The 19312-nt window shown below is 41.7% G+C and overlaps 1 protein-coding gene across 1 annotated transcript; it reads left to right on the forward strand.

Moving 5' to 3' along the window:
- The first annotated feature begins 959 nt into the window (after positions 1 to 959).
- greb1 (growth regulating estrogen receptor binding 1) lies at positions 960 to 17772 on the forward strand. The gene is made up of 33 exons (XM_034525439.1): positions 960 to 1113; positions 1207 to 1314; positions 1859 to 2035; positions 2341 to 2523; positions 3496 to 3609; positions 3891 to 4016; positions 5008 to 5169; positions 5358 to 5483; positions 6359 to 6544; positions 6783 to 6919; positions 7215 to 7491; positions 7652 to 7777; positions 7867 to 8079; positions 8434 to 8631; positions 8772 to 8955; positions 9063 to 9246; positions 9357 to 9493; positions 9612 to 9963; positions 10081 to 10196; positions 10405 to 10610; positions 10740 to 11346; positions 11982 to 12138; positions 12225 to 12327; positions 12569 to 12724; positions 12887 to 13023; positions 13109 to 13270; positions 14159 to 14363; positions 14510 to 14672; positions 14809 to 14927; positions 15486 to 15718; positions 15949 to 16149; positions 16256 to 16394; positions 16675 to 17772. Exons 1-33 carry the CDS (start codon positions 960 to 962, stop codon positions 16836 to 16838), a joined length of 6012 nt encoding a protein of 2003 aa, XP_034381330.1. The 3' UTR covers positions 16839 to 17772.
- The last annotated feature ends 1540 nt before the right edge of the window (positions 17773 to 19312 follow it).

Below are 19312 nucleotides of genomic sequence, written 5' to 3' on the forward strand. Positions count from 1 at the left end.
TCACAATTTCTATTGTTTTTGAGCATGTTTTAAGAACAATAAGAATGTTCAATTTAGTCAAACTAATACATTGACTTAGAACAACAAATTAACGGCTGTTACATTCTTTTAACGTGAAAACATGAACAAAGAATAGGTTTAAATCACTTAAAGTAAATGTATTCATGCAATGTGTTAAACTTAAACAACTAAAACTACAGTCAGTGTGTATTTTAAAAGTACAAAAAGTAGTTTTTCATCTGTTGGAGAGCACATGAGAGAGGCAAACCAGAGAGAAAACCAGAGGGAGAAAGATGCAGAGAGAGAGAGAGAGAAGAGAGAGAGAGAGAGAGAGAGAGAGAGAGAGAGAGAGAGAGAGAGAAAGTAGAAAAAAGTGCAGAGTCTAGGTCAGGGTGTCCTGACTCTGTCAGTGCAGCTGATTTTATGGCATGCTATCTGGATAGATGCCATCCACTGTTTATGTGTGTGTGGCCATGTGTGTGTTTCTGTGTGAGTAGATGTGGTTTCAGTGGATTTCAGTGTTTGTGTCTGTTTATCGGTGCATACTGTGGATGTGTCTATGAATCTGTGTGTGGCTTGACAATATTAAGCAGTACATTTATTCTCGTTGTCAGAGGGCTTTAACCTAAACTGTATTCTGTCTTGTATGACAAACAGAGTCCTTTTTATTGTCATAGTACTTTTTTTCCTTACATTTTTTTCTCCAAAGTACGATGTTGGTCAAATATCACTGGCATGAACTTTGTTTCCTTCTAAAGCTGAAACTGACACTACTTTAAAACTAAATTTGACTACAGTATAATGAAACGACTGTCTGTTCTTACAGTAGCTGAAAGTCAGTGCAGTAAAACACATTGGGGTTTTGGTAAATAGTGAATGCAAACAAATTAAATTACTGTCAGCTTACAAATATCTCTTGAGCGTCCAACACAAGGTCACTGTTTTTTTGCAGGACACCAATGGGGAACTCCTATGCAGGCCAGCTGCGGACCACGCGCTTTGAGGAGGTCCTCCATAACTCCATTGAGGCGGCGCTGAGGTCGAACGCTGTAGTGCCTCGACCGGTCTTCTCACAGCTTTACCTTGAGACAGAGCAGCCATTGGCTCATGATGGTGGGTTGCATGGATTACATTCTGACATCTTTATTGCATCTGTATTTGCTTGTTGTCTGTAATGTTATGTTTTTGTGTGTGTGTTTCCAACAGGCCGTACTGAGAATGATGATGAGGATGATGAAGTTGGTTCAGAGTCTAACAGCCCCCCAATACCCTATCAGATGAAGCCCCCACCTGAGGGATGCTGCACTATTGATGGTTTGTACACGTAAACATATGGGTACTCTTAAAAATCTGAAATAACATCACGCCCAAGGCCACATTTACTTAGAATTCCCACTGCATTACAATCACAATTGGCAACAGGAGATTTGCATTTTCAAACAAATACCTTGACCTGGAATTGCAGTTTCCTTTTAATATAGTATATGTCACATCTTGCATTTAATCAGTGTTCACCTTATTTATGCAGGAATCATGCAAATGAGGAAAGGGAGCTATAATTAGTTTGTCTGGTTGTGCATTCTGCTGGATATATGGTCACACAATGTGTAAGGGTTAGTTTGTGAGTGTAGTTGGTCATGGTGTGGTTAGAAAGAGAAAATGCAATTTGACTGTAATAGAAATCTCAATTGACGGTAGATAAAAGATGAATAAGCAGCAGAAAGTGGCCATGCCAGCTAATTGCATAGTCTATGTTATTGCACTTCTTACCTTTGCTACAATAAAACAAAGTAATTTCAAAGAAAAGCTTCCAGATTCTGTAACATAACGGTGCCATCCTGTCTTTTCCTCCCCACAGGCTTTTGTCAGGCAGGCAGAGACCTGCGTCTGTCCTCGCTGGCATCAGATCCCTCCGATCTGCCCCCTGGATTCATGTTGGTTGGGGTGAAGTCCCCCTCCCTCCCTGAGACCCTGCTGGTGTGTGCCGTGGACCGCCGCTTCCTGCCAGACGAACGGGGTCACAACGCACTGCTGGGTGAGGCAGGAGAATCCGGCATCTGTTTCTTAAAAAACTCAACATTCAGAACCCTTTTTTTTTTTTAAAGGAATAGTTTGCAATTTTGGGATGTGTTCAGCCTAGCTTAGCATCAAGACTGGTGACAAAGGGAAACAGCCCCCCTGTTAAAAACAATATTATCCCTGATACTAATGTTGAACTATTCCTTTTAAGTTGATGAGAATACATTTACTACATGATTGAAATGGTAACACGTGTGACGGTAGGAGCAGAAAAGGCAGCTTGTTGTAATCGTACATCTTCTGTATGTGTGCTCCATCCAGGCTTCTTAGGGAACTGTATGGGCTGTGGAGAGAAAGGTTTTCGTTATTTCACAGAGTTCTCTAACCACATAAACCTGAAGCTCAACACTCAGCCCAAGAAACAGAAGCACTTGAAGTACCATCTGTATCGAAACAACCAGGGCGTGCTGGTCAAAGGAGCTCCCATCTGCTGGAGGGGACACGGTAAGAGAAGGATCATGTTTGGGGATTTGGGAATTTTCCTTGAATGTTTACATTAAAATTGGTGATGTCCCTTCTGTGACACACTGATGGCTCAGCAGTGGGAGGGTGCATTGTAGAAGTGAAGCAACACATTAATAGTTTACACAGAGACAACAGTCTGGAGCTAACCCATCCAACTAAAAATGTAGTGTGAAAGGACATGAAAAGGCCTGTGAGAAATATCCCTGTCGATATTGTGTTTGCTTCTAACCTAATCCTGTTGTTTCTGCTTGGTTCCTAATTGTCTTTACTCTTATTGTTTGGGATGGAAAGAGTGAAGCTTCTTGGGGTATTTCTGTGGTTACAGTAAATAGGAATCATGCTATCAGAGATCTTCTTTCTCAAAGCGTGCAAAAGGTCTGATATTGAGGAGTTTGGATTATGCAACAGACTCACTGATTAAGCCCTTTTCCTGGAACAAGTATGTTGCTATGCAGCAATGGTGAACTGTTTTTGATACCAAAGCTGCGCAAAGTCAGACCTGGGTCAAATCCAGTGCAGATTCACCATCAGTGGCATTGGTTGAACAGTTTTTTTACCCATTCTTCACAAAAAGAAAACATACTCTCTTACTCTGGACCATTGAGAGAGTTCTGAAAAATAGGAGTAAGTGTGAAGCATCTATTGTGGTTCCTGCAGATTGAAACAGTAACAGTGTCCATCTGTACATGCAGTCATTCTTGAAATACCCCCCAATCATTCAGTGTATTCTTCGATGCTGAGGGCCATCAGATGTACTTCAATAGTTACCTGGTTCCTGGCTTTACTTTTAAGTTAGTCTAGTTAGTCAACTTGTCACGTGATATATTTTGTCCTGGTATGTGCCCACAAATACATGCCTGACAAATAAGTTATCCCAATGACCTAGCTGCTGAAATGTTTCCGTCTCCCTGGATATCAAATTACTCAGTTGTGTGTGTCTGTGTGTTTCAGATGGCAGGATGAGACAGATGGGGTCCAGCCTCTCAGAAAGCCATGTGACAACAGATGAACAGCCAGCAAACATGGCACTGACACACCCAACACACACACCTGGCAACTACACAGGTAATACACACAAAAGCAAACACACAGAAGTGTGATTATCAAATCCAAGAATGATACGTTCATGTTGAAAATTTGTCTTGTTTGTGTGCTCTGGACCAAAGAAATATTGTTACTGTTTCAGACTGCAGACTCTAATATAAAAGTTGTTGACAGACTATGGTATCTCTCTCAAACTAGTGGTAATAGAGAGAGAAGACTGTATGTAATAATCACAGAAATGTTTTTCATGAAAATGTACAGTTATTAATGTTATTAATTCATTCTTGTCTATCTGTAAACAGGATCGAATGTGGACCCGATCGGTCTGCCACAAATTACTGATGTCCCACACTCGCTGACAAATGGCAACACAGCCATCACACAGCCACCTTTAAAACAGTCAAGGCCTGGAAGACCCTCAGCTAAAGGTACTAACCTTGGCTCTATAATCTAATTAATATCCAGAAACATGTTTATATATGACATGTATTTTGAAATATGACATTTAGTTATATCATTCAAGTAATGCCTAATTCCAATAGAAACGTCTGTGGCGACATCATCAGAGGTGTTTAACAATTTACTAATTCATAAAAATGTAGTTATCCACATGTAGGGTTAATACTTTAAAATGTGTACTAATGTTTGTGTGGGGTTTTAGGTTAGATATTTAAAAGCTTAAAAGCTAAGCGGAAACAGAATGAGAGGAGGAATCATTCACTGCATTTCCATATGTGTGTGTGTGTGTGTGTGTGTGTGTGTTATAACACCCCTGCTATCCAAGAGCCAAGCAGCTGCAGTGTGTGTTGGGGGTTGTCCTTTGTCTATCCGTCTCTCTCCCTCTGTCTGTCACCTCTATAAACCAGGGTTGTAAAATTCCTTCTCTGTCTCCCTTTTCCTGCTTTCTCGCTGAATGAAAAGCTTCTTTCCTGTCAATGTTGTTTTTTTCATGGCCTCTTTAACAAGTGGACCTTTTATATGTGTCCCTGTTACTGCGTTTCAACAGAGGTTGAGAGGAAGAGAAAGAGACAAGTTAATGTATGACTAAAGTACAACTGATTTCCATTACTGTATTACCAGAAGTCCATCCTAAAACATAATATAGAGTATGTTCTGTTGATTTGTGGCTTAATAGAATTACAAAAATGACTCCTCTGCTATACAGGAAGTCATTCCTGAAGCAAACTGAATTGTAGACACTAAAAGCTGAAACACTTTCCTCACTGAATAATATTCAAGTGACACATATTAAAGCAGAAGCAGCAACTAATAAGCAGCAACAAAATCAATATATATTGATTTTATGACAATGTATATAGTTTTTAATTTGTCTAGATTTAGATTTTAAATTTGAAAAATAAGTATAAACTACAAGCTTTTAATTTAATTTGCTTTGTGATCTTATTCTTTATTCTGAAGGGTCCCATGCAAATGCAGGACCTCCAAAAAAGAGGCACAAGGGCTGGTCGCCCGAGTCCTCTGCCAACACTCTGCCAGAAAGCACTGTGAAGACACCCCCATCTTCATCAGCGTTATCGACACTGTCCGTGTCCTCTGTCATCACGAATGGAGCCAGATCAGGTAAAAGTGGAATAGAGACATATATAGACAGAAAACACATGGAGAAAGGGACATATGGGACAATTATGTGGTTATATGTAATGTTATATTTATGTAATGCTACATGAGTAAAGTATACAGTTGTGTGTTGCTTGCAGTATTTGTGTGTCTATGTTTAAACTTGATTTATATTTCTGTGTTATCTCCAGAGACTGCAGCCCCGCTGAGTTCATTGCAGGGAATCCCCTTAACCCTACTTTCTCCACCAGAGTTGTCTGTAACAATCCCTGATCAGCTGCTACACACCTGCAGACTGCAACCTGTCATCTTTAAAGGTCAGATGGCCCCTCATGTCAGTGATTATATGGTGATAGGATGCACTATCTTGGTATAAAATGATTTGTACTTGTGACAGAGTGGACTAGCTAATTAGTCAACATCTTTATTGACTACTTGGTGTTTGCTGATCATTGTCTGCCCGGCTGTCAGTACTGGACTTTCTTAAGCAGGTGAACAGGTGAGGTTTTCAGTAACCAGCCAACAGATGGCCAGTTTAGCTCGCTTCTCCTCACAGGTTAGAGGTCAGCCAACTCCTGAGGCTGGTTCTCAGCCTATCACCCCCCCTTCCAACCGTTTCACCCTTTTGTATTACTTGCGAACTCATCCACCTTCCCACCATCCTTTCTTTATGCCCTCAACTGCTTCTACCCCCCCCCTCATCATATATTCCTATCCCTACTACTATCCCCCTCTCTGTTGGGGGTTAAATAGCATTTTGCCCCCACTTGATCCTGAGCTGGTCTTTATTTGGGTTTGTTTCAGTGACTTTCGTATTGTAACTCAAATACAATCCCATCAATAAGATTGTCTGCATTGTGTTTCTTTGCACTGACATGTCTATTCAGTGTAATTGTCACATTATATCATGACATGTTTTTTCCATTTTTCCAGCCAACTGTCAGTAACTGTGTGCTTTTCCATCCATGTATTACATTACATTCCCTTCCATGTACCTTTAGAGCAAATGTGGGTTTTACATATTTCCCATGGACACTTCAACATGTGAAATGGAAGAAGAGGCGATAGGCAGAATGAACAACCCTTCGGTTATTGGCCAAATAAACCACCTGATCCACAGGCCCAAATCCAAGTTGTCTCAGCCTCCTCACAGTGATTACCTTTTTCATCTGTCTACCTCTCATTGATACAGGTCATGGCCCACTCCCTCAGCTGACTGGAAATGCCAATGAAGTGCTCCTCAGTTCTCTGCTTCAAAGTTGTTACCTGAGCTCTAAGACACTCCCCAGAGTCTACCAGCACTATGGACCGTCACCCATTCAGCCATTGTCAACTGAGATGCAGATTCTACTCACAGTCTACTACCTCGTTCAGCTAGGTCAGTGTAAAACCTTCTCCCAGAATAAAGGCTGTAATCATCCACAGTTCAGTCAGACCGAGAGGAGGCATGTGATTGACCTTTCGTGATACCATTGCTCTGTCTCATAATGCCCACTTAGAAGCACAGTTATAGCTGAATCTAGCTGAAGTCTTCTGAATTTGGCTTTTGTTAGTTTCCCATATCAAAACATATAACTATTCTAAAGGTATTTGTCTCTCACCTTTATCCATCCAAGGCCCTGACCAGGTGCCCCTAATAGAAGACTTGGAGCAGATATTCATGAGGTCTTGGAGGGAGTCTCACCTAAGCGAGATCAGACAGTACCAGCAGCCTCAAACACCAGCCAGCCAAGGGAGGCACTATGGCATAGAGGTGAGATGTCATAGAAGTGTCCTTAAACGGTAAATGGTAAGTTTGAGAAAAAATAAAATTAAGACAGAAAATATTAAATTGGAAAATATAAAGTATAAAGTAATGTAATTTACAAGTAAAAATTTGGCTCCAGGCTTTTAGGAGAATTGACTAATGTGAGGCTGTACACATTCCCAGATTTACGCCTTTTGATACAGCAGAAATTGTTACTCTGTCTCCCTTCATGTTAAGCACATGCTGTCTCCCTTCATGAATAAATTAACAAATTGCTCTTCCTTTTCTACTCTCCCTCCAGACCACATCCACACTGCCTGGGCTTCCCCAACATTTCTCCTTACCTCCCCAAAGCCAACAACCTCTGACCCCCAGCCAGCTCCCCTGGCTCGCCCAGCTGGCTGCATCCTCCTGTGGAGAGGGCGTGGTGGTCTTAGGGGAAAATATTGGATCTTTGGCTCAAGGCCTCCAGCAAATGTTCAACAGACTAATGGAAGGACGGCTTGAAAACACCAACTACGTCGTCATTATTGTCACGACACCGGGACAGGAAACACAGTCCTGCGTGGTTGTCACAGGTGGGAATCATTTTTACACGTATGTTTATGTGCATGTCGTTATTTTGTCCTGAGAAATAAACAAAAAAAATAAAGCAGATTTTAATTCGGAGTATATTTATGTGTGTGTCTGTGTGTGTGTCTATGTGTGTGCGTGTGTGTGTGTGTGTGTGGTTTGCAGGTAAACACCAGTGTCGAGCCTTGGCAGAGAGTATGTACTCCCCCAAAGAGGGTCTGAAAGAAATCAACCACCAGCTCGCCACTGGTGTTGCCCAGGAACTCATCCATTACTGCAATTCCCAACAAGGTGTGTTTCCTTTTTTACATGCACATTTGTGTGTGTGCAGGCATATTGTTTTAGTCATAATTCACCAACATGACCCTGTGCCTTTTCAGATGGTGACTTAGATTCCCTGCTGGATAGTACCACTGTGGACAGCAGTGAGCCGTCTCCCTTATCCAGTAGTCAAGAATCAGCTGAGGAGAGGAGTCTTAAAACCACACACAGTCCCAAAGACACAAACAGTCCAAAGGATTCACACAAACCATGTTCAAAAGACTTACCCAGCCCTAAAGAGAGCGCCTCGAGTCCCAAAGACACCTGTTCAGGTGAGACACGGATTGATGGAAGTGTACACTGTGTGTGCAAGGCAATGTCTTGCGTCACCACAGGATGAAACTGCCCTTTGAAATATATTTTTGGATGAGAAGATGACCTGTTCATGCAGATGTCATGCTCAGGTCATGCAAGGTTTTCCCACCATTGTAAACCATTCTGTGCCATGGTTTTGAACCGCACATTTCTTAATTTGCATTAGTCTTACTTATGTTGTATTTTTCTTCAATTTGCCTTTTGACTAATTGCTGATGCAACTTTTCCATGGAAAAATGCATTGGATTCACTGTAAAAACATGGAAGTAGACAGAGATGACAGTATGAATTGTGTGTTTGTATGTGTTTAGAATACTCCGTAGAGTGGCGTGAGGTTCGTCCCATCCAGCTGGCAGTGGCCAGAAAGCTGCTGTCCCACGTTTGTGCCATAGCAGACTCCAGCACACAGAACCTGGATCTTGGCTCCTTTGACAGGGTCAGCTTCCTCATCCTGGTCCCGTCCTCAGAGGTCACATTTCAGCAGACCGTTCTTCAACTCTGGAAATCTGGTTTGGAAATTATATAACTCTAAGTGGTTGTTTTTATTCTTTCATGTCTTCAAAAAGGATAATAATTTGTATTTGTGTGTGTGCCTATACCATGATGTGTTTTTATGTTGACCGTCTTTCTCTTTGGCTGCATCTCTCAGGTGTACTTCAGGAGCTTGGGGGTTTAGACCAGAAGTGTGTGTCTCAACGGGAGGCTGAGCGTTACGTGGTCAAGATGGATCAGAGCGCTCAGGCACGAATTGACAGCCTCATCCAGGAAGCACAAAGCAACTCCTACACACTCTACATCCTGGTCCATGACCATGCCCACTGTGACATTAACAGGTGTGTGTTTGGTGTGTTTGTTAGAAAAATGAGATAGAGGTCAGAAATGATTCAGGATGAAGTGTGTTTTCTCTTTCTCTGAGTCTTTGTCTCTGTCTCTTCCTCAGTGCATCCCACAGTAGCTCAGACAGTGGTTTGGGTCTGGTGGACCAGCTGTTAAACTCCCGTCAGGTCAGAGATGCTCCAAACATCCTAATTCTTCACGTCACCTCCTTCCCCTTCGCCCTGCAGACACAGTATACCCGCATCAGCCCATACAATGAGATCCACTGGCCCTCTGCATTCAGTAATGTAAGCTGGAAGTCTGTGTGGTACACACTCCGTATTTAACATACACTTGTGACATATCTGGACGTTGATTGGGAGTTTACACCCATAACGATGTGTGTTTGTGTGTGTAGGATGTGGACCTGTATCATGAGAAGACACGCTACTTTGGTGTGTCAGAGCTTTTAGAGTCGACCCGTTCAGGGAGCAGCCTGCCTCTGATGCGTCATGATTCCTCCTTTGAAAGCATGGCATCTGCCCTGGAAGAAAGGTAGCACAAACACACACATGCTTCATCCACACAAATACTCCTCACATGCGAGTTTGAATCACTTGCAGACCTACACCAAAATAGAGCAAGAACCCCTGACATTCTCTCTCACTCCCAGGTTCCCTAAACTGCACAGTGCTGTGATCCGGACTACAGTTTTGATCCAACACTACTGCGTAGCTCTGATGGCTGCATCCGGCAGAATCAGCAGTTCCCACAATCTTCACAAACACACCTCTGTGGAGACCCTAGAGATTGTACAATCACTGCTCACTGCTTCCCAGCAATGTCCCGCCCACCACGGTCACATGGTCCTGCTGCGGATCCCGTCTTTGGCTCTGGCAGAATGGGCCCACCGACGACTGTCCAGAGTTAGGAGGCAGCTTGGTCTTGAGGAGAGTTTTGAAATCATACTGGGGAATCCAAACCAAGCTCTGAATATTGCACCAAACTTCACTGAACAGATCAAGGTTGGGTAGCAGGTCATAATATCATGAAATACAGGATAAATCACTTTATGGATAGATAAACTTGCAAGTTGAGAAATAAATATACACTGACTGACTGTACTTGTGTGTGTCCTGCAGACATGGCTGAAGATCCAGGATGCTGACTGGGTTCCTCAGACCTACCTGGAGCTGGAGGCCCTGCCCTGCATCCTGATCCTGTCAGGAGCTGAGCCACTGGGAGAATCACTGCCAAGGTACACACATAGAGTGCTTTAATCAAAACTCCCTGACTTGTGACTCACTGCCTTTGTTCCCAAGGCACAATGCGCTTTTCCATTATACAAGCAAAACAAGGCTTTATGTGTAGCAACGCTAGAATAATCAAGTATCCACTAGACAAGTCTCATACCATAGTGCTCTAGTAAATCTGGAGTTTAAACAGTGAATTAATTCTGCCCACAGGTCACTGAAGTATTGTGATCTTAGAGTGATAAGCTGCTCCTACCTTCAGCGAACCACTCTCGAACAAGAGCTAGGACTGGCTGCTTATCTTGTGAGAGCAGAGTCACGACCCCCACACAACCCCGGACCAGGAAGTGACCTGCTGGAGAGTGACGCAGAGAAACTCAGCAGTACTGACAATGAGGACGAGGATGGACAGGAGAACGGTGAGAAGAGATGCACATTAACTGTTCTTTGAGATTTAAAATGTGTGAAATTCTCACTTGCTGTTTGAAGGGATATTGCAACAAATTTTTGTTTTGTTCTTACTCTCTTCTTTTTCCCTCGGTTTCCAGGGGACTCCCCTCTGTCATGCAGCCAGCAGCTCCAGTCATGTCCAGACAGCGGAGCTTTAGATCCCGTCCCTGCCCAAAGCACCACCTCTCCAAATGTCTCCCAAAAAGGGACAATGGACGCCATACAACCTCCCTCACAATCACAGACTCAACTTCAACCCCAGCCCCCATCTTTTCCGTATCCTCAAGCTACAATTCATCAACCTCAAGTACAGAGTTATTCCCAGGCCCAATCAGTCCCCCAGCTACAGCCACAACCTCAAATTCAGAGTCAAAATCAGTCATTATCTCAAACAAATTCCCAAGCTTACACTCAAACGCTTCCTCAGCCCCAGTCCCTCTCTCAGATACAAATACCCCACCCTCAACCACATGCCCCTGCCCAGTCTCGTCGCCAACACTCCAAATCCACTTCTTCTGGCTCGTTGTCTCCACAAGGCTCCTCTCCTCATCAGAGCTGCTCCTGGGCGCGGGGCGTGAGTCGCCCGCCTTCTGTGCTCCTCCCTCGTGCCCTCTACGATATTATCACAGCCAGTGACAGCAGCGGGCTTCCACGATGTACTTCATTCCTGCCACACATGTCTGTCGCATGGGCAAGCAGCTTCAGGTAAGTAGTGCTCCAGTAGTGCATTTAATATAGTATATCAGAGATATAAAAGCTACCTAACCATTTATCAGCCACTATTACAGCCATATGACACTAACGCAATTTAGAAGTTTCATGGACTGTGAGTATAATGCAAAGTTACCGATATTTAAACAACAAAATACACTGTCTATTGATAGATTTGACTGTCATCTTTTAATTGTTGTTGTCATTTAGTCACCGATCGTCCAGAGTATACAACTGAAACCTTGTCTTTCTACTGTACCTTTAAAGTTTAGAAGTCCAACAGTGTGATAAATCCTTGGAAACGTCTTATTCAAATTTGATGGTTTTGCTTTAGTTTAGGCAGACCACCAAAGGGTTAATTTAACTGTGTAAAGATGTAGTGCATTAGCTCAGTGGCTCAGTATGTATAATGTTTAGAACTGAAAAGTACTAAAAGAGGATTCAATAAGTATTGTATCATACAAAACAAAATCTTGATGTGACTTTGCTGAACTTCATCTTGTCTTGTTCCACTGCAACCAAAATTGACGTAGTTTTGAAGATTTTACACAAATGTGAAAAATCAGTTGTTTTGCCCTGGAAATATCACTATGAGATACTTAATGATGAACTTTGTCTTTGGTGTTCAGGCCCTTGCTGAGTAAGATGATGACATGTACAGAACAGTCTCTGTACTATCGCCAGTGGACAGTCCCCCGCTCTTACCACATGGACAGCAGCAACCGCACTGAAGGACGAAGTGACAACTTTCACCCTCGCAGGCTGCTGCTCAGTGGACCCCCACAGGTAATTTCTCTCCTTATTTCTTTCTGTTATTCAAGTCAAGCTCATGCTATGCTATATTAATGTCCCTACTTTCTTTCCATATTCAGGTGGGTAAGACAGGAGCGTACCTGCACTTCCTGGGTATTCTGTCTCGGATGCTGATCAGGCTGATGGAGGTGGATATCTACGATGAAGAAGACATCAACTACAGTCAGTATATTTGCAACAGTAGCCAGCATCTCTCACCAATATTATGTAAATAATGATGACTTTCTAAACAACTTAAATCATCTATATTTTCTACTGTTTCAATGTCTTCCCAGTATTGCTGCTAAGATAATATTATCATATACAATTTTGTCAGAATGTGTACAGAATAGCTCCTAATCTTCAATATGCATATATGTGCTGGATTCTCCTGTGTAATACACTTGGAAATGTGTTTATTTAGGTACACAGACGGAGGGGGTGTTGTACCACCCACCCAATGCTTCCTGGCCCAACCTAGACATTATGAGGACGATGCCCTTTGACTACACCATCCATGACCCCAAATATGACGACATCAGTTCTGTCTATTGCCCCGGATCTACACCCAGTTTTGAGGGTAGGCACAGTCAAAGACACACATACAAGTCAATATATCAAGAAACAATCCAATCTATATTCATCGGACATTCATCTTCTCTAGTGTTTGTTGCTTGTAATCACAAATCCTAAGAAGGTATCTGTTCTATTGTCCTAATCTATGCCCTGTTGAATTTACAAGGAAACCCTGTGCGCCAGGAAGATGTGTACCTACGTCGGCGGACATCTAGGATCAAGCTGTCTAAATATGCGGCGTACAACACATACCACCACTGTGAACAGTGTCATCAGTACTTGGGCTTCAACCCCAGATACCAGGTCAGCAACACAAAAAACACACAATCTGATCGCTGACACAAATATCCCAGCTGATGATGCATCTCCTCTCTAATCTTCCAATCAGATGTATGAGTCAACACTTCATGCCTTCACATTCACCCATCTGCTGCTTGGGGAAGAGATCCAGCTCTACTTCATCATCCCAAAGTCTAAAGAGCACTACTTCAGCTTCAGCCAACCAGGTGGCCAGCTGGAGAGCATGCGGCTGCCTCTCACCTCTGATTGGGTGAGTCCTTCCTTCTTGAAACCGGAGCGACTGAATCTCAAATACTTGCATTTCCTTCTGCGAGATGCTGATGTACAGAGTGAAATAAAATAAAGCAGCAAAGTAAGGCGTCTTAGGCTGAAGATAACAACTATTAGTCAGGATATCAGTGACACTGCTCTGTTACTGCTAATCCACATATTCTCAAAGTGTTGGGGGCGCACTAGGATGGACTAATTATTAGGTTAGGTTTACAGAATGGACAGATATGGACAAAATAAAAAACATCTATGATTTTTGAGACCCACAAGACATTAATTATTATTATTATTATTATTATTAATAACTGACTTTCTATTCTCTTCTCTTTTTCTACACACTAATCATAGTTTCAATCTAGAAGTCAAAATTAAATCGAAAACTCAATAAATATTAAATATTTCCTCCAAAGGGGGAATGACAGAAAATGATTGAGAACCACTCTGCTATCTCACAATATAAAGAACATAAAAAAACAGATGAATTATCAATATAATTTAAACTAGATATTAGGTGATGTGAATCACCCACTGAGCCTTCTTAACTGCAAAATAAAATAAACACACAAACTGATACCATGAATTATTATTTTCCTCTTTAGAAACATTATCAGTCTGTGTTTCAGTTCATAAATCATTCGTACCACAACACATTGCATGTACCGTTAGACCGGTGACTTGGAGATTGAGCACAGTGCAATACCCTTGAGCTCCACTAGGTGGTGATACAGGCTAAACTATGACTAAAATTGTCCTTATGGGGAAAATGTATATAGGATTTTGTAGATAAAGTGATACACTGCCGATCACATCATATCATCGTTGATATGATGATATTTTGAATTTTCTGTATTATTTCCTTCTTCCCCAGAGCCCAGACTGCATCAAGAGTCCAATCTTCACCCCAACCACTGGTCGCCATGAGCATGGTCTGTTTAACCTGTACCATGCTATGGATGGAGCTTCACATCTACATATCCTGGTGGTCAAGGAGTACGAGATGGCTGTGTATAAGAAGTACTGGCCCAACCACATAATGCTGGTACTGCCCACTGTCTTCAACGGAGCTGGAATAGGTATGTTATTGCTACTACTGTTGGGTATGAAGGGGCTCGTTAATTTGATAGATAGCAGTTACACTGACACATACCGTACTGACAAGTCATGTAAACTGTTTTTGTATAGTCCGCCAGCTTCATAACAGATTTCTGTTCTTCTGCAGGTGCGGCTCACTTCCTGATTAAAGAGCTCTCGTATCACAACTTGAAGCTGGAGCGCAGTCGGCGTTTGGAGGGAGGCGGCCCAACAGTTGACGTCTGGCCCTTTGTCATCCTGACCGATGACTCCTGTGTTATGTGGAACGCAGTGGACCTCGACGCACGCAAGTACATACAAGCACATTATTTATACGAATAGTGTGTTGGTCAAAATAGCTCCTGCTTGTATTGGAAGTTAGAATATGTTTATTCGTGTTATGAGTCAGTTTTAACATAGTTCCTGTTTGCTTTCTGCTGTCGTTAGTGGTTCAGTGGAGCACGCTGTGTCACTGAAGCAGATCTTACAACACATGGAGGCCTGTCCAGACCTGGCCCACTACGGACTGTGCGGGATCAGGAAGTGGAGCAGCTGTGGACTAACAGGTCAGGGGTCATGATGTCAAAGGAAAAAGAATGTTTTAAATAGTATACAAATTAACTTGAAATATATTTTCCTCTCAGGGCCAAAATACCAATAATATCAATGACATATTATGATATAACAAACTACAACCTTAAAATTGTAATTGAAAAGTGAAACCAGAAACACATACAAAGTGTAACGTCATAAGCTTCACTAACTAACTCATAAAGTTCATAAGCTTCATAAAGTTGCCTTGAAACATTCAGGGCAGATTCTGCTGGCTGTAGATGCCTCAGATCTCAACTGCAGATACAGATTGTTGTGTCTTCCTCTTTTCAGTGTGAACTTGTGTACCTGAAAGATTTTACAGATATTATTTTAAAGCATTATTACATTTCTGTATGTCTGGCTCTTAATAACCAGCCACAAAGAGCCTCAAGATGTAAAGCTGACTGTTGTCTTTTTAAATCATACATTTTAAGGGGTCTCAAATGTGTGACTGAATTGTGTTGCTAGGAAGAGCTAATAAAGTGATATGCATGACAACGTTTTTTAAAATATATATTGTTTTCCTCCAGGTAATAAACAGAGGGAGCCCTTCTCCAGAGGTCACCTTCATGACTTCCTCCTCCTCAATGTCGACCGGAGCCAGAATGTCCAGTACGACCAGAACCGCTTCACCTGTCACGATGTGGACTTCACCCTGAGGCTGCACAGCGCCGGGCTGCTCGTCTGCCGGTTTAACAGCTTCAGCGTCATGAAGAAGCAGATCGCCATCGGAGGATACAGGACGTTTATAATCAAGACCAAGGTAGATGTTGAAGACACATTCAAACACAACCACATATAACCCACAGAGCAGTAAAGAAACAGATTTATAGAATACTATTTAGTATAGTAAGTTACATATACACATATAACGCAGATGCACAGGAAAAAAAATCGAAACTAATTTCAAAATGTTTAATTCAACTATCATTAATCTTAACAAACAAATAACTGCATCAAAGTTTATTAAACTAGAGTTTGACATTTCTCCAGACGACAGATGTTCCCACCTCAGTGGGGCCCTCGCAGTACATCTGTGCCCCGGACAGCAAGCACCTTTTCCTGGCTACACCAGCGCAGCTTCTCTTGGAAAAATACCTTCAACACACCAGACAGAAGCTGTTTCCACTCAGCACCAAGAACTACACCCACCCTGTACTGTCTGTGGACTGTTATCTCAACCTGGGACCTGAGGTATTTGTTTGTGGTCAAATATGAACCTCTGAACAGAAGTATAGGTTCATACCCATAAATTCCAACACACATTGTTTAATAGTCCCCCTCGTCTTGTGCCCTGCAGGTGACGGTGTGTTTTGTGAGTTCAAGACCTCACTCCGTCAACATCAGCACCACAGGGCTGCTGTTCAGTGGCCTTCTCCTCTGTTTCGCGGACTCCTTTGTGACGCCCGGCTTCCTCAAGAAGTTCACCTTCCTTAAAGGTACAAAAGCAGACCAAATACAGACAATAAACAAATACATATACTGGTATGTGTGTTTCAGATAGAACAATTGCTAAATATTTTCTTAGTATTGTACATAGCGGACTATTCATGAAATCTTGGTATATCTAAATGTGTTACATCTAGCATTTTAGTCACAAAAACACACATGGGATGTCCTGTGGCCAAGTGGCTAAAAAGCAAACCATTTAACCGCAAAATGTGTATAAAATTTGTTTTACAAATATATTTTAAGTATCTTTCCCCCCCTCTCCTGCAGGTGCGACTCTGTGTGTCATCAGCGCAGATCGTAGCTCTTTGAGGCAGACGGTGGGCAGGCTGGAGCTGGAGGAGGAGTGGAGGTTCAGGCTCAGCGATGAATTCCAGACTGCCAACGCCAAGGAGGACCGACCGCTCTTCTTCCTCACTGGAAAACATATCTGACTGAAACACATACAGTGGTCACAAGAGTCAGGTTCAAAATCACTTTAATTGATAAAGAGAATAAATGTACTAGAGTGTTTTCATAGCATGACAATGTGCACTAACCTAGGCTCTGAATGAGCAATGACATGTGTTATGGCCAAAGAAACAAGAGGAAATCATTTTGCTAAATATTTTTGATGTGGCCTTTATTGAGTCATGGTTATCCTGTGAGTTAGTGAAACATTGTACTGGAAACATCAAGAGTTTTCCAGGAACCTTTTTCTGATAATGAGTGTGGTTTATGCACCGCTTCATAAATCACAAGTCATATTTTTGATCCACAATTTTTTAAAATCCCATATTAAAAAAAATCATAATCTGAAAAAAGCAAAAACATTGTAGAGTTAAGCGGAGATAAAAAGGTTAAAGGATTAATCTTAGAATATATTGACAAATACACAGCATCTTGATTGTATTTTTTAAGGAGGAAGATGTTAATCAACCATTTGTTTTCCCTCAGAAGAAACTCACTAGACTCAGTTCCTGCTTTTGTATATCTTCATATGTGTTTGCAGGTTTAGCTGCATTCAAGTTCATATTGCAATATTACAGTGTTCTGCACAATACACAATATGAGAAGCTTTACATAAGGGTAGACACAATCATTTGTGTGCAATGGTAGCCGATTTCTGGCAACAAACTTTTTTATTGGGTGCTTTTTTATGTTTTTTGCTTTTGGATCTGAAATATTTTGAATATATTTTCGTCAGATTGGCATTTATGTAAAAAAAAGTACTTATCCAGTGTGTACAAGAAATAGTTTTGTGTTTGGATGTAGAACATTTGTTATGCTTTATGCTCAGTAGACTAAATGAGAATTGTACTTTTAACTGAAGAGACACAAATCCACTGTGTGTTTTAAGCATTTCACAATGTACAGTTTTGTATGGCTTTATTGTATAAATGTACAGACATTTTACATTTATTTTGTTTGTTTGTCTCTCGTATCTTTTAAATACATAAGTGAACCTTAAATGATCGCTCTGAACTCCCCGATACACAGATAAGGACTTGAAGGTTTGCAGCCAGTGGGGTACCTTTTACAAATGAGTCTGTTTGCACACTTGCTATTTTTATGACTTTTATCACTAATCTTACTAAAATAGCTTGTAAACTTGGTCCGACAAGTTCAGTTTGCCATACCTGCTTTAATCGAGACAACAAAAGGGAGCCTGGCAGAAACCGACTGAAGTGCACAAAAGGCATATTGTCAGCTGTGTCCTGCAGAACCTGTTCAGGAGATATTTGAGACTGTGCAGCCTCTGAAGTCCTTCGAGGCTCCACTCCTGACCCCAGATGCTCCCTCTGAAGCTCTGTCATGTGTATCTTTGTGGGTGGGTGTGTGAACAAGGTGATTTCAGAACTTCTTGGTTTACTTCCTAAGCCCTATCCCACAAAAAAACACAAAAATAACATATTTTAAAAAATCTGGAATGGCTGTTCAATCATAAGGCTTGAATACATATTTATGGTGTCCTGTAAGGTCAGAAGCATATTATGAATCCATTGTAACCAGAATAAATAGGAATACAATTTGTCATCCTTGCCTATAATCTAAATTTCAATGGCAATGTCTTTTATATCCAAGTAGCCTATGTTCTCTGTTTGGGTTTTAACTTGACCTGCACTCTTGATTACATAACTGAGCAAACACAGCTTCCATGACTATTTCTGAAGTCATTTTAGCTCGCCCTCTTTGCTGGCTGACTCCTTTAGACTCACTCAAAGTAAACTAAAATCCACCGTTGTGGCCTTCATAACATATTTTGGCAAGCACATAGGTTCATCATCAACTGTAAGATAAGAAGTTTGACTGCTTTGTTTCGCGGTGTGTTTTTGTGCTTTAGAAATCTCGGACTTTCTAGTTTCCAGGGTTACTAAACATGTTGAAAGACTGACCCAAAAAAAACCACCATTACAAAATCATAACATATTATAATTTATGAGTAATTCAGAATGCAGCAGTCATTTGGCACAACTCCACATGTTTGTTGGGGTTCAGTGGCATCAGAAGGGGAACCTGAAGCAGCAGTAGAGTCCAGGAGCTCTGGACCCTCTCAGATTTCCTCTAAGTACTCCATTCCCAGAACACACTGCTGATAAATTTAGTCTAAAACGCTCACAGTATATCGCACAAGTATCAACAACGCACATTTAAGAGTCAAAGGACTCCTAGAAGAGCGTTCTACCCCCTTGAAGAACACATTTACAATCAGAATTCGGAGAGTAGGAACTTCAAACTGCAGCCCTGCGTATCTGTCATATGGAGCCCTGGCCCGTGGAAGAGCATAAGCTGGACTTCAGCAGCCACGGAGAGGATGGCAGCCCCTGCGACAGCTGGTCCTTGGTAACAAAACGAAATCTGTGCTGTATATATACTCATTTTGTTTTCAAATCAATAAGGGTTCATTTTGTTTGTCAATATAATAATA

Source organism: Cyclopterus lumpus, chromosome 3 (genome assembly GCF_009769545.1).
Source record: "Cyclopterus lumpus isolate fCycLum1 chromosome 3, fCycLum1.pri, whole genome shotgun sequence".
NCBI lineage: Eukaryota > Metazoa > Chordata > Actinopteri > Perciformes > Cyclopteridae > Cyclopterus > Cyclopterus lumpus.

Bases quoted from the DNA above. Each gene is read 5' to 3' on its own strand.
- greb1 (XM_034525439.1), top strand. From the start codon at position 960: ATGGGGAACTCCTATGCAGGCCAGCTGCGGACCACGCGCTTTGAGGAG. The intron at 10,611-10,739 runs GTGAGAAGAGAT...CTCGGTTTCCAG, and splicing joins CGAGGATGGACAGGAGAACG to GGGACTCCCCTCTGTCATGC. The intron at 13,024-13,108 runs GTCAGCAACACA...TCTTCCAATCAG, and splicing joins GCTTCAACCCCAGATACCAG to ATGTATGAGTCAACACTTCA.